The sequence below is a fragment of the Oryctolagus cuniculus genome, chromosome 5, assembly GCF_964237555.1.
Source record: "Oryctolagus cuniculus chromosome 5, mOryCun1.1, whole genome shotgun sequence".
Classification (NCBI taxonomy): domain Eukaryota; kingdom Metazoa; phylum Chordata; class Mammalia; order Lagomorpha; family Leporidae; genus Oryctolagus; species Oryctolagus cuniculus.
In genome coordinates, this window is record NC_091436.1 from 40,237,866 (window position 1) to 40,253,946 (window position 16,081).

A 16,081-nucleotide genomic window follows, 5' to 3' on the forward strand; every position below is an offset into this window, starting at 1 on the left:
CATTCACGACAGCCTGACCCAAGGGAAGAAACCTCATGAAACCCTCTGTGGTAATGCCGAAAAATATCCAAAGACCCACAGATGCGCTTTTTATCTGGGTTCTTTGTGAAGATTGTATCTCTTCACAGATTCACCTCTTTTGTCTCCATCTTCCAACTGGAGCTCCCACAAATCTAAGACAGCCTGTAAGTTCTCCCATCTTCTCTAATCATTAGCAATCCTCATTGTCAGGAAAATCTCTTTATAAGTAAAATTAATCACTGGCTTTCCAACTGAAACCCATTTCCTCTTCTCTGATCTTCACTGGAGATGGGAGACCCACAAAGATAGTTAAAATTCTCATCATTTCGAATTTTCTTTTTTTAGTTAATAACTCATTTAAATGTACCTCTGCTTAATCCTATCTTGAAATCTCCCTGACATTAATTACTGATATATTCAAGTCTTTCTGCAAAGCCTGCTTTGCCATTTTAATTGTACTTCAGTAGTGAGTTTTCTCAGCTTACCTCTCCATTTTCCAAGGGGTGTATCTTGGAATAAAATGAAGTGCAGATAACCTCATCGTCTTTGGCATACGAGGGTGGGCCAGTGCGGGGGTAAATATTGTAGAGGGTTAGGCACTCGGTATCCGTCACAGCATGATACTGCCAGGGCTTGTATTCAATGTCATCAAGCGAGCGTTCCAAAATCCAGTTTCCAGGCCGAGGGGAATTAGCTGCTTTTACAATTACATATGCAATCTGGAAGACCTAGAGAAATAACAACAACATACTCAAAATTCCAAAGTATTCTCACCAATTTCCAAGGTGGCTTTAAAAAGGCTGTGGGAAATTACAACTGAAAAATCAAGTTCTTTGGATTCACAAAAACTTGAAATCCATATACAGTATTCTCATCAAACACATTTTCTATAAACTGTTTTAGGTTCCCTTGTAGTAAAATAGAAGGCTAAACAGTACTGCTTTTATAATATTACCCTATGATGTTCTCTGAAGAATTTTTACTATCATGTGTACATATTTAATAACTTCTTTGCAAGAAGAAGTGCTTCATTTTGACAGTCATGGTTGTTAAAATAATACAGGCTAAGACTAGACTTTGGTACTATAACCACTTTGTAGCATCATTTTGCTTAGTATTTGAAGTTCTGTTGTAATCGTTACCATCTAAAGTACTTAGTGCATACCAATTTCTTCTCTTTAATGTGTCTGACACTAGAAAATATGAGTTAAAATTCCCTGCGTGAACAGCACTTGGTAGTCTAGTTCCACCACTTAATTCTCACCAATGCATGATTTAGATGGAATTAGTGTGGTGCAGCAAAAACAACAGGGCTTCAGAGACACACTCCTGTGTTCCAATTGTGGTCCCAGGACTTATGCGAACCTGGGACATTTCCTACTCTTAACTTCCATGCCTTAAAGTCAATAATAAGAACACCACTGAGAGATGGTCTGGATTAAATGAGATAATGTATACCCCAAAGATCTGGCAAAAGACTTGGTAGGAAATAATAAATGTATATTCTTCTGTCTCCCAAAATAGAAAATAGTGTAGAAGAAAATTCATTGACATGTAAACAAGTGACTGCAACGGGAACATATTAAATGAAGGGTTCTGTATCTTATTTTTTAAGTGGTAAATGTGTTAAAAAAAAAAAAAGAAAGAAAGAAGCATTAGTATTGTAACTCAACATAGTGACAACTGAGGAGCATGTGGCAATCCTGTATTTTCTATTTTTTAACTTTCATTTAATGAATATAAATTTCCAAAGTACAGCTTATGGATTACAATGGCTTCCCCCCCATAACGTCCCTCCCACCCGCTACCCTCCCCTTTCCCACTCCCTCTCTCCCTTTCCATTCACATCAAGAATCATTTTCGATTCTCTTTATATACAGAAGATCAGTTTAGCATACATTAAGATTTCAACAGTTTGCTCCCACACAGAAACATAAAGTGAAAAATACTGTTTCAGTACTAGTTATAGCATTAAATCTCAATGTACAGCACACTAAGGACAGAGATCCTACATGAGGAGTAAGTGCACAGTGACTCCTGTTGTTGACTTAACAAATTGACACTCTTGTTTATGGCATCAGTAATCACCCTAGGCTCTTGTCATGAGCTGCCAAGGCTATGGAAGCCCCCTGAGTTCACTAACTCTGATCATATTTAGACAAGGCCATGGTCAAAGTGGAAGTTCTCTCCTCCCTTCAGAGAAAGGTACCTCCTTCTTTGATGACCCGTTCTTTCCACTGGGATCTCACTCACGGAGATCTTTTTTTGGTTTGGTTTGGTTTGGTTTGGTTTTCTTTTGGTTTTCCAGAGTGTCTTGGCTTTCCATGCCTGAAATACTCTCATGGGCTTTTCAGCCAGATCCGAATGCTTTAAGGGCTGATTCTGAGGTCATAGTGCTGTTTAGGACATCTGCCATTCTATGAGTCTGCTGTGTATCTCACTTCCCATGTTGGATCATTCTCTCCCTTTTTTATTCTATCAGCTAGTATTTGCAGACACTATTCTTGTTTATGTGATCCCTTTGGTTCTTAGTCCTATCATTATGATCAATTGTGAACAGAAATTGATCACTTGGACTAGTGAGATGGCATTGGTACATGCCACCTTGATGGGATTGAATTGGAATCCCCTGGTATGTTTCTAACTCTACCGTTTGAGGTAAGTCAGCTTGAGCATGTCCCGAATTGCACATCTCTTCCCTCTCTTATTCCCACTCTTAACAGGGATCACTAACTGAGCACCAAAAAGGAAACCTGTTAAAGTGAAATGAACACTATGAGAAATGGTGACTTGATCAGCCCTCACCCTGACTGTTGTGAACAACTTAATATGTTATCCCTCTTAGTATTTTTTTTGTTTGTTCTACTTAATACTTCTGGTTGAATACTGTAATCAATACACAATTATTCTTAAGTGCAATCCTGTATTTTCAAAACAATCTGAGAGTATCAGGTGTTTAGCTTACCGGCTAAGACTTAAGCTGCGCATAGCCCATTTTGGAATGCCTGGGATGAGTTAATAACTGGTTCTACTCCTGCCTCCAATGAATACCCTAGGCAGTAGTGGATGGCTCAAGTGACTGAATGGCCACTCACGTGGAAACATGGATAGAGTCCCAGCTCCTGGCTTCAGTCCCCACCAGGCTTGCTTCCTACCCTGGCAGTGGATGAGAGCTCTCTGACCCACTTTTTCTGTCTCCCTACCACCACCCAAAAACATATGCATGAAACCTTAAGACCTAAAAAAGACATATTTGAGATATTTTGTGAGAATGCAATCAAGACATCCAAAAGAATAATGCAAAACATTACTGAATAAACACTTATGTGCAACGTCCTAGGTAGAAAGGTACAAATTGTTTAAGTTAATGTCCTATTATCAATGAATTAATAATGCATTCTAGGGGCTGGTGCCGTGGTGCCATCGGCTAAGCCTCAGCTTGTGGCCCCAGCACCCCATATGGGCTACTGGTTAGTGTCCTGGCTGCTCCTTTTCCAATCCAACTTTCTGCTGTGACCTGGGAAAGCAGTAGAAAGTGGCCCAGGTACCAGATCCCTGCACCTGTGTGGGAGACCCAGAGGAAGCTCCTAGCTTCTGGCTTCAGATTGGCCCACCTCTGGCTATTGCAGCTATTTGGGGAGTGAACCAGAGGGTGGAAGATTTTTATCTCTGCCTCTCCCTCTGTCTGCAACTCTACCTCTCAAATAAATGCTAAAAAATACATTCTAATAAATGGGACAAGAGCTGTGGTCTTCCTACTTTTTAATTGTTGACTATTATGGTTGGTGGTAAATTAAGTCTGTGATTGTAAAGGGGACTGAAGTTACATCTTCACAAATAATAATAATAATAAAAAAGACGGAAGGGAAAGAAGAGGTTTGGGGAGAGACATTCTTCAAATTGTACCTGCAAAATACATGAAATCTATTCTCTCTATATTAAGAAAACTGAAAAAGAACAATGGTAATAAAGTAATATATATTTGTCATTAGTAACTGGTGTGAGGTCTGGGAAACTTGACAGCTCTATGTTCTTGGTGGCTTTGGCACAACCTGTAGAATGGCAACCAGCATTGTGATGAAAGGGCCTTCTGCGCTCTGAAGAGAATTGTGAAAGAATGTTCTGGAAATACAATTTATCAGCTTCATATTTTTGACATGGGGCCTTTATGAATACACACACAACATGTATGCTAAGCTCTAAGAGATCGCATTAAGAAATAGGAAAAGTTGACATGGAAGGAACAATACATCTCTAGCATTGGTCCTTTTAGATATTTATTAGAATGTGGGCATGTGTGTGTATGGCTGGGAAAACTGCAGCTCTCAAATGACAGAGTAGAAGAGGTATTTGCCTCTTCCATACAGTTGTGGAAATGCTGGTGGCTAAAACATAAATGCTTCTGTACTTGCTGCTGTCCATCCTCCCAAATTCCACGTCTCCCCTGAGACTTTTAATTAACACCAACATGTCAAGGAGAAGCCAAAACATCTATTCTGATTTGTCAGGATTATAACCACTCAGTATTGTTAAATATCATTGCAAGTGGGAAATACTAATGAATTTCAATTTACAAAAACAAATCAATGCATATAATTGCAGGTAGACATGCATCTCTCTATATTTGCATTTACATATTTGAGTATCCTTAGACATCCAGGGAAGTATGGACATGAACATATATGAAGCTTTTACCTCTGGGGTTTGGAAAAAAGAATCAAGGTGAGACAGAGCAAAGCTTTTACTTTTGTTCACACCTGCTAGATTGCTTTATTAACACAGATGTTTCACTTTTTAAAATTATTTTTAAATTAAGAAAAATTAAAATATCAGAGAAAGGACACATGTATGAGTAAGATCAGACATACTCCACCAATTATTCTACAAAATATTTTTCTGGAATTTTTGGGGTGTTGTTCTTAAGGAATTAATTCTTACAGACAGTTCATGTACAATAATTTATTAAATGTAACTTCTTTATAAAAAATTCACTTGATCTTTGGTTTAATTGTTGGAAATCACAAAGTCTTCCTGACAAAGTCTTAAATTGACAAAGAAGGAGGATAAATTGTGAGCACCTGAAGGGCAAGGACTTTTACATCTGAACCATGCTGCAATCTTCATTATAATTCTTTGGAAATGGAAAGAATTCAACATTTATTAGATTTACTTGAATAATCAAAATCTCTGTAGCATTCTCCAATGTTACTTCCACTGGTTTAAAACTTGCCTTTTCTGTTCATTAGAATTTGAGTCCCAGTCAAAACCAACAGATTATATCACTTTCAGAAAAGAAGGAATACATTTCTTGAGTGTTCATTCTATCATGTCTCTGTGAGATGAACAAATTATTTACACTGTTTTATTCTGTTTCCAATTTTTTTTTTCTTCAAAGTCAAACCATGGAAGAGATAACAAGATAATGAGTATAAAATCCAGTATTCTCTTTGGGAGGGAGAATCTGTATAAATATTTAAAGTTACCACCTTTCCTTCCGGGAAAAAAATGTGTAGAGATTTTTTAAGAAAAGAAACAAGGAGAGATAGTAAATAGTATTAGGGATTACAGATTCTCAGTAAGAAAAATAAGGATACACTAAGGTTACAGATAAAGAACTTTCTTCATAAAGTAGCTCAGTAAGCAAATATAGAAAGACACAAAACCCTCTTGAAGCTGCAATATTGATTTATGACTTAGGAACTTCTGTTTTGGCTGTGGAATAATAGATAATTAATCCATGAAAAAAGTTATACTAAAAATTCCAATACCTCCTTCTATAAATTTTTATAACAGCCAGCAAGCATTAAGTGACAGGGGAAAGTGTCTTTGGCTGACAATATTAAAGGAGTCCCCAATTCAAAACAGTATTCCTCTGTTTTATGGAATCTTTCCACTCCATGCAAAATTAATTAAGTTGCTTGGCATGGACTGTTTTGAATAAACTTGTGAACTGTTCAAAATAGAACTACTAAAAACACAATGAATAGTGGTGGCATTCTATGAAGACCAGAGAATGTGAAAATTTAAACAGTGATTTTCTAAGTACTCCAAGTTTTCAATGGCCCTAAAAGAATGTAAGGGTATCTACACCACTCTCATCAACTGTCTTGTGTTTTCAGTACAAAGATTCTTCTAGTTCCATAGTAATAATACTTTATTTCCAGATAAATAAAACCCCAACCAGTTACTGTTTTCAACAAGGAAAGCCAATTGCACCATTATAAGAAGTACTGAAGACCACTGGGCTTCAGTGAACTTAACATATAGACATGTAATATCCTGATCCTGGTTTTTTGGAAGGCACTTTTACAAACTTGGTTTCTAAAAAAATTCAATTTAACTTTTAAAATAATACTAAACATCAAAAGTTTTACTGTAACAAAGGAATCTATTTCATATTCCATTTGATACTATTTGCATGTTACCTAACAAAAATCATATAATTATGTCACTTAATGCAGCACTGAATTAGATGTTCCTTCTGTAATAAGGAAAGTATTAAGAATTTGATCTCAGTGTGGAATTGGTGTATAGGGTCTTTATGAAGAATTATTCAATCCCAAAGTAACAACATACCATGATCATCATATAGACAATGTGTTTGATCTTTAATCATATTATGACTAAGATAAATTTTTAGTTGAATAGCACTAGGATAAAAAGATTCCTCACAGCTAGAGTAAGCAACCTAGAAGCTTTGGTCACTGTACATACTTCCCTGGAGACAGACGTTTTAGCTCACCTATAACCCGTGGCAGTTAAGTCTGACATCCGTTACCAATTTCCAGCACACTCATTACTGAGTTTTTCAAACAACTACCTTTTGCTAGGACTTGGGAACAAATTTTCTTCCAGCCCCTTTCTCCCCTAGAAGAATCAGATCTAGAAAATAAAGGCTGTCAATAACTATTGTGTTTTGGTGATTTCACTGAGGCTTTTGTGTCACTGATACACAGTTAACAGAGCCAGACCAAAGTATGATTGTTTAATGATGTTACAAGGCTACTGGACCTCAGTTCTTATAAGGTTACCTCAAAAAACCAACACAAATATTATTGAAGGGTACTGTCTACAGGAGATGGTGCTTCATCCTTTCCATAGGACTTAACCTGAGTTACTCTTTACTTCTTCATTCCTTCTCTTATGAGAATTTCATGTGGCCATATAATTTCTGCCCAGATTGATCTCTGCCTCCTTCCCCCAGTGTTATCTGTAAACTTCCCATAGTGTTCTAATACCTGATCTTGCCCATGTTACAAATTTTAACATTTCCATGTTATTTTTCTTAAATATTTATTTATTTGAAAGGCAGAGGCAGAGTGAGAAAGAGAGGTCTTCCATCCACTGGTTCACTCTCCAGATGGCTGCAATGGCCACAGCTGGACGGGTCTGAAGCCAGGAGCCTCTTCCAGGTCTCCTACACAGGTGCAGGAGCCCAAGGACTTGGGCTATCTTCTACTGCTTTCCTAGGCCATAGCAGAGAGCTGGATTGGAAGTGGAGCAGCCAGGACTTGAACCAGCACCCATATGTGATGCTGGTACTAGAGAGAGCTTTAACTGCTAGGCCATAGTGCTGGCACCATTTCCGTGTTCTATGATGTCATCTCTAATATATTTTGGAAAGTCATCTGTATTCTTAGTTCTAATAGTGTGTTTGTCAAATAATCTTACTTCTCCATAGAGGTATATTGGGTTTTAAAAAGTAAGTAGAATTACAGAATATAAGAACTAAAAAGTAAAAGAGAAAATATGAGTTTTCAAATTTAGTATCCACTGGAATAACCTGAGGAGTTTTATAGAAATGTAACAATGTGTCTCTATTTGAGTTGATGAATACAGTTCAGGCAGCTGTCACCTCTTTCACTTGTGTCCTCTAAAGAGAAAACATACAGATAAGAGAAGAACAGGGAGGAGGTCAGCAGTCTTCTGGGAAGTCAAGGAATGGCTGATGAAAAGAACAGAGGACATGCACCAAAGAACTCTGAGTGGCAGTAGCCCACGTGGACGTTTAGAACCTTACCAAAGCCAGTCCAACGGAACAGTAGTTAGAAGTGGGCTGAACATCAAAAATTCACCAAAAGTCTGTATAAAACCGAAGATTCATACAAAACCTTCTGCCCACCTAAGCAACACATAACCAAGCAAAAATCTCTGACCAATTTCAGAAAACTTTCCTGGATCTTAAAAATTATCTGGAGGAGCTGGTGCTGTGTCGTAGCAGGCTAAGCCTCTGCCGGTGACGCTGACATCCCATTTTGGCACCAGTTCGAGTCCCCACCGCTCCTCTTCCAATCCAGCTCTCTGCTACCGGCCAGGGAAAGCAGTAGAGGATGGTCCAAGTTCTTGGGCACTCGCATCCATGTGGGAGATTCAGAAGAGCCTCCTGGCTTCTGGCTTTGGATCACTCCATTTCTGTCCATTGTGGCCACATTGTGAGTGAACCACCAGATGGAAGATCTCTCCTGTCTCCCTCCTTCCCTCCCTCCCTCTCTCTCTCTCTCTCGTTGTGACTCTATGTCTCAAATAAATAATCATTTAAAAAATTATCTGGAGACTATTCTGATAATAATTTTACTACTAGACTGAAGTAAGTTCCAATAAAAGTTTTTAACTGATGTTTCAAACTTAAACAACTTGGAAACTTGCCAATTATGACTTTCTGGGTGAGGTTTGTGTCCACTTGTAAACTGAGACTTACTTCAAGAAACTGAGAATCATGCAGTGGGGAGCTCAGGAGATGCTTGCCAATACTTTCCATGTTGAGACAAATTCATTTAAAGTGATTTCACATGCTACAATGATTTGCAGCTGTCACTCAATGGCAACGTTCGGCCCACTTATCCAGTTCCCCTCCACCAAGTGTCCATTACAATCACTGACCATGAACTCAGGGGTGCTGACAGCAGCAGCTGTGCCCTTCACCCCTGCGTAGGTGGCTCTCCTGGTGCGAGAGAAACAGAAGCACTTTGCTCAGATGTTTAAATGCTGACATTAAACTCATGTGATGCTAATACCTTTGAAAATGAATCACACTATCAGTCTAGAGTTCCTAAGAAATGCTACTCTCACCAGATGACTGATAATCCTTTGAAGAAGAAATTTTAAATTATTTGTCAAAATGGTTTTTCAAAGGGTTTAAATCAATGCCTAATGCTTCCAGGGAGAGTATTTGAAAACTTCTCTACCTTACTCTTCAAGAAAGCAAATATCAACTTTCTTTTAAAGATTTATTTAGTTATAAGGCAAATCTAGAGAGAGAGAGAGAGAGAGAGAGAGAGAGAGAGAGAGAGAGAGAGATCTGGTGGTTCAGTACTCAAATGGATGCAACAGACAGGCCTGGGTCTCTCAGGAGGTGGCAAGGCCCAAGTACTTGGGTCATCATCTACTGCCTTCCCAGGGCCATTAGCAGGGAACTGGATCTGAAGTGGAGCAGCCAGGACTTGAACCGTGCATATGGAATGGCAGAGTCATAGACGGTGGTTTTAACTTGCTGCACCACAATGCCAGCTCCAACAAATACCAATTTTTAATTCTCTAAACAAGAGCTAATTTCCTGCTTTCCCTGAATTAATATTATAAATGTCTTTAAATATACATTTTTTCATGAAAAAATATATTTTTTTCTAGAGCTGGACCATTTGATTTCAAAGAATTTTAGCAAGCAAGAATAATCAGGAAAACCCTGAGATGCAAGGGCAATGAATTGAGAAATATATGGTTATGTGTAAAAAGTAGCATGGACTATATTGTGCTAGTACACTAGTAGCATTCTACTGTTTGCTAAGAAGGAACCCCCTTGAAATGATGCTTCTGTAACTATTAATGCTCACCAACGTCCCCGTAGAGCGGTGCCCAGACATTTACTGTTTTCAGTGATGAAAGCAAACAGTACACCTATAAAGGAACCTGAGTCTGAGCAAGTCTCTGAATGTCAGTGTCAGCTGCAGGACAGACGGTGGCAGAAGAGCAGGTAAATAGCACTGCAGAAGTACAATTACCAAACGCAGACTGTGAGAACCTCCACTGAACAAGCAACGTGGTTTCTCCAGAAAAATCAATTAGGAGAAAATAATGATATTATTAAGAGAGTAAGATCAAACAAATGCAATGACTTTATGTGCTTTCTGATTCAACCAACCACTTGTTTAAATATATTTAGGACTTGGGGTCAGCACCGTGGTATAGTGGGCTAAGTCTCTGCCTGTGGCACCAGCATCCCATATGGGTACCAGTTCAAGTCCAGGCTGCTCCACTTTGGATCCAGCTCTCTGCTATGGCCTGGGAAAGTGGAAGATGGTCCAAGTGTTTGGGCCCTTGCACCTACATGGGGGACACGGAAGTAGCTCCTGGCTCCCAGCTCCTGGCTTAGGATCAGCTCCGCTCTGGCCATTGTGGCCATTTCGGGAGTGAAACAGTGGATGGAAGACCTTGCTCTCTCTCCCTCTCTCTGTAACTCTGCCTCTCAAATAAATAATTCTTAAAAAATGAATGAATGAATGAATGCATATCGGACTCTTAGTGGAGAAACAGAATGCTGGCTATTCGTTAATATGAAAGAAGTAGCAACTGATAATTTTTAGGAGTCATAGTGGTTTTATTTACAAGAGTCTATCTTTTACAGATACATAATATAAGACTTATGGAGAAAGTGAAACACGAAATTTGCTTCCAAATAATCTGGGAGGTGGAATAGTATATAAATGATTTTAGAAGTGCTGTGGCTGAGCCATGAGTTAATGTTTATAGGTGGGCTCTGGATACATCTAGGTCCATGGCACTCTTGTTTTTGTTTTTGTTTTGACAGGCAGAGTGGACAGTGAGAGAGAGAGACAGAGAGAAAGGTCTTCCTTTGCCGTTGGTTCACCCTCCAATGGCCGCCGCGGCCGGCCGCTGCAGCCGGCGCACCGCGCTGATCCGAAGGCAGGAGCCAGGTGCTTCTCCTGGTCTCCCATGGAGTGCAGGGCCCAAGCACTTGGGCTATCCTCCACTGCACTCCTGGGCCACAGCAGAGAGCTGGCCTGGAAGAGCGGCAACCAGGATGGAATCCGGCGCCCCGACCGGGACTAGAACCCGGTGTGCCGGCGCCACAAGGCGGAGGATTAGCCTAGTGAGCCGTGGCGCCAGCCTCCATGGTACTCTTTTCTATATTTTAGTATGTGTTTGAAAATTTACATAATCAGAATTTAAAATGCTTACTAATACATCATACTTTAATAAGCAAATAATTCTCTTTCAAATAATGATATTACCACTCCTGGTAATTTAGTGCTTGCTCTTAAATGGCAAACATTTAATGCATTTTCTTAATTATCTTGATAAATGGTTAACTCTGTTTTTACTATGACCACACTACATTCTGAGCTTAAGAAATATGTCCTAATAATTCTCTGAAATTAATTATCAACTACAAAAGGCATTGTTGGGCCAGAAGCCCTCTACGTTTTAGTCCATTCTTAAGAAAACTAGTAACAGTAGCAAATGCAATACACATCAGAATGAATGAGGTCCTCCCTTAGCTTATTAATGTGTTTAGTATTCCATGCTTCATTAAACTGCTATCATTTTTAACGATGTTAGCTTCAAGGAAAACCCAAGCAAGCATTTTCCTTGTCTTTAGCATTGTCCTTGACATCTATCTCTCTTCACATGTTTCTCGCTCATTTGAAACAATCTATGGTCTCAAAAGATTGACCTGCCTCCTGTGAATAAGTCATTGGCACAGCATGGCTTTCACACCAGCTACTGGTAAAAGAGCAGGTAGGCTGTGTCCCCCATAGAACATGACAGTCCTTTCAATGAAACCATCACAGAGAACAATATTGGTGTGAATCACAGACAATCAGGAAGACAGTTTAAATCTTGCCTTCTAAAAATTATTCACCCTGGAGAAATACCAGATATTGCCTTTGTTTTTGTGCTTCTATAGTTACCAGGGTAAAAAGAGCCTACAAATTCTCCAATTTATGACATTATGGACATGAATGTATCACTCTAGTTCAAAGCATTTGGGGAATAATAGCAAAGATTTGCAGTGATGAGAAGAGTCAGAAATACAATGTTAACACTCTAGAATAACAAATCAAAGACAGAATGAAAGTTTCTGGTCTTGGTTCATGAATTCTTTGAACAGATCAGACTCACTTAACACTTATTCAATTTCAGCTATTACAAACAAAATAACATGGGCTATTTTCATGCTCATATAAAATCCCATATTCTTTTCCTTCCTGAGGGATTTGCTTAAATGTACTCTGTACCCTCTGTTTTATTACTTTACCAGACTTTCTCTACTTAATCCAATGCAGCCCATGGGCCACACCTCCCCCCTATTATAATCACACACACAAGAATTACCAGTGACCTGGCTGGAAAATTATCATTCTTTTTCTCCATCATAATATGCTTTGAAATACCCACATCCTTGGACCTTCTCTTTGAAAAAGTGACATTTATTTATAATTTAAGATTTTTTAAATAAAAAAGTGCTCTCCCAATGCAGCTTTTTTCATAAAATGGAAGAAGTTAAGATAGAAGTGTTCGGATGACTGTACTAGCCTGAATTTCTAACGTTTGTATGAGTGTCCCTGAGGTGGTTCATTTAAATTTGACTTTCCTAAACAAAATATGTACCAATGTTATATTTGCTGCCCTATTTTTTGCCTACAGATGTTAGTTTCTGTTAACAAGAGCTCTATGAGATAGATAGGAAATGATTAGAAAATTAAAGGAGATGGCTGGGGGTCTGATAAAATAGTGGTCTCAATCGTGGGAACCTGTGAAAATTAACTTATATGGCAAAGGGACTCTGATGATATGATTTAGTTAAAGACTTTGAGATAAGAAGATGGTGTTGGATTATCCAAATGGACGCAGTGTAACACAGGGGTGTCCTTCAAAAGAGAAGAGAGAGGCAAAAGAAGAGGTCAATGTGAGAAGATGGCTTTAAAGCTTCAGGAAACGACCACAAGCCAAGGACAGCAGGTGGCCAGTAGAACCCAGAGGAATCAAGGAAATGAATTCTACCCTACGGATCCCGTAAGGGAACACAACCCTCCCTACATCTGGAGGTAGCCCAGTGATATTCAGGTCAGACTTCTATTAAATTATAAGGTAATAAACTGATGTTGTTTAAAGCTACAAAATTTATGGTAATTTATTCTGGAAACAGCAGAAAATAAATTATATACCAGGTAACTTGCTTCAGTTTACATGCCTAGTAAATTATGGAACAAGTTTATAGATCCAATTTCCATTTTTTCTTGTTTGCAGAATAATACCGTTCATGATTATGTGTATTTCAACTTCCTATGCAGACATTTTCCCCTTCTATATCTCAATTTCTAGTCTTATGTCCCATTGATATTTTAAACTGAACATATACAACTTTCATTTTGCTTTGTAGTAAGGCAATCTTCAGTGTTTTCAAAACCGACTTTAAAGTTGCTAGTAATAGAAACGTATAGTACCCTATAAACACATAACCGATGTCCATTTATGTTTCAAATCCAGTTGAATAGATGATCAAAAGTGGGATACTGCCCCTGAGATAATTTAAGGGATCTCTAAGTTGATTCCTACAAGTACCTAAAAACGTTGATGCTGAAGCTACAGCACTAATAGGTACAGATGGCAAGCTCCACATCATTAATAGAGAACAAATTCTACCAAGTTAATATTAAGTATTTCTAAACCACTTTTTTCCTTCCAAAGTAAAAATTTGCAGAGCTTCAACCATGATTTATTAAGCTTGCCTTCACCCCAAATTTTAAAGAGGTGACCTCACTTGCCAATGAAGTCAAACAGTGTAAGTGAAATGAAAAATGAGAAAACTGAAGTCTGATGTCATTCTGGCTGCAATTTATAAACAAGGTTAAGAGATGACACTCATATGATGATACAGACATTTTCTAAAAACTGAATGCCAAAAAGTTAACAAATATTTCTGAAAGGTATAGAATAATCAAGAATTACCCAACAAATTCTTCACTCTTTGCATTCTGCCTTGATTACTGCCAGTTCCTTTTCAGTTTGAAATTCACAAAATCCTAACATGACCTTTGTGATGTCAAGTCAAAATGATTTATGAAGTACAAAAAAGATTTATGAATTTATGAATTTATGAGAGCTGATTTCTGAAAGATAACATAGCACACACAACACTTAGAGAACTTATCTGTCTTCTCTATGCTGCATATTCCTAAGTGAGTGTCTTGCTGTTAGCAGATTTGACTGCTCATGGTCTTTCCAAAGGTCTCTATTTGGTCTAATTGGTTGCACCAGAGTCTAGTGTGTTCAGTTTCATCAAACTGGGACTCATACTGCAGAAAGCAAAAACGGGAAGCTCTAAAAGTGGCATGAGAACAGTGTTCTGGAATTGAAATATTTCCAATTCAACAGGCTTAGAGTGTCACAAGAAGCTATGGTTATCGTTGTCCTGAAAAGGGGCCAATGGTCTTAGACCCTTTCTGTGGTTCCAAGTATCCCTTTGTTAACCATCCTTTAACATAATGAATCTATGTAAAAGCCTCCTCTAGAAAACCATACACATATTTTCACTTAAAATAGGATAAAATTTTGTGACTAAATTCTGAAATCACTATCCAATACAAATGTTAGTCACAAAATCTAGAAAAAGTCTCAGAGAATAATGCATCCTTGGATGAAAGAAGTTCAACAATATACAGTGAAGTTCTGCCTCACTTGTGATACTCAACCATTAAACTTAGTCCTTGGGGTTTCTGTGAAGCCTGACTGACTCTAAACAGTAATGTTGCAAATCATCAATAGTAAAAACCTGACATTAGAAATCCAGTCCACATAAAGAATGAATGAATGGCGGCCCGTGCTGTGGCATAACGGGTAAAGCCACTGCCTGCAAACCTGGCTGTTCCACTTCTGATCCAGCTCTCTGCTATGGCCTGGGAAAGCAGCACAAGATGGCCCAAGTCCCTGGGCCCTGCACCCATGTGGGATACCCAGAGGAAGCTCCTTGGCTTCTGATCAGCGCAGCTCCAGCTGTTGTGGCTATTTGGGGAGTGAACCAGCTAATGGAAGCACGCACTCTCTCTCATCCTTCTCTCTGCCTCTCTGTAGCTCTGCCTTTCAGATAAGCAAGTTTATATATATATAAAAAAAAGAATGAATGGATGAACTGTGCAATTCTACCATAAACACGAATGAAGAGATAACTAGAGAAATTAAAAAAAAAAAGACTAATGAAGTGATAGTGAAGAAGCCCAGGCTTCTTGCCTGCAGTGAGTATAAAAATGGCATCGAAAATAGTAGCCATAAAACAATAGGTAGTAAATACAGTGTTAATGAAAGCAGATTTCACATACATTTGGCATGGAGGGGACTCCTCTAAATGTTTGTCCATTTCGTGTTTTATTCTATCTAGTATTACCACCAACGGAACAGCTAAAAGCCTACCGATATTCTTGAGTTAATTCTTTCAGTGTATAGGTCAGAAACTTCAAAATTAAAATACAAACCAAAAGAAGGTCATGTTTTGAATTGCAGATATGCTTGACACGAACATTTCAGAAATGCACCGAATGCTTGATGCGCACAATATCATAGGCTACATACAGACGCTCTTTTGTAGCCTAAACGAAAATGAAATTATTTAAATAGGAACAGAATAAATTGATACATCTATATTCTCAGTAATCTTTTTAGGGAGATTTAAAGGAGAACATTCAAATGGAGGTTGGGGTGACTCCCTGTTTAAGAGGAGAAAAGGACAGTTGCACCCTCAGTCCACTGCACTTCGGCTATTATTCTCACTTCTGTTTTCCAAGACATTCTTATTATATTCTAGTATTTTGCACTTCCATATATATTTAAAAGACCCACAGGGTGACATTACATAGTTTTCTGGCCTTTTTATTGTGGAAATATTATTAAGCAACACATAATTTATTGTGCCAGCTTTTAACCTCCGTGTTTAAATACAGTGGTAAAGGCAAAGTTGCTCTCTCATGGGGGTTATGTTCTAGAAAAGCAGGCAAAAAAGCCATGTTTTCAAAAAGCATGCACCGGGTTTTGAAAGCCAATTGTG

At 38.4% G+C, this 16,081-nt stretch overlaps 1 protein-coding gene across 2 annotated transcripts in view; it reads right to left on the reverse strand.

The window, feature by feature from the left end:
• LAMA2 (laminin subunit alpha 2) overlaps positions 1-16,081 on the reverse strand; it is a 707,630-nt gene that overhangs the window by 481,058 nt on the left and 210,491 nt on the right. For both annotated transcript variants that reach the window (XM_070073612.1, XM_051855341.2), the window contains exon 4: positions 507-749. In XM_070073612.1, coding sequence (XP_069929713.1) covers positions 507-749 — 243 coding nt within the window. The remainder of the gene's footprint in view (positions 1-506; positions 750-16,081) is intronic.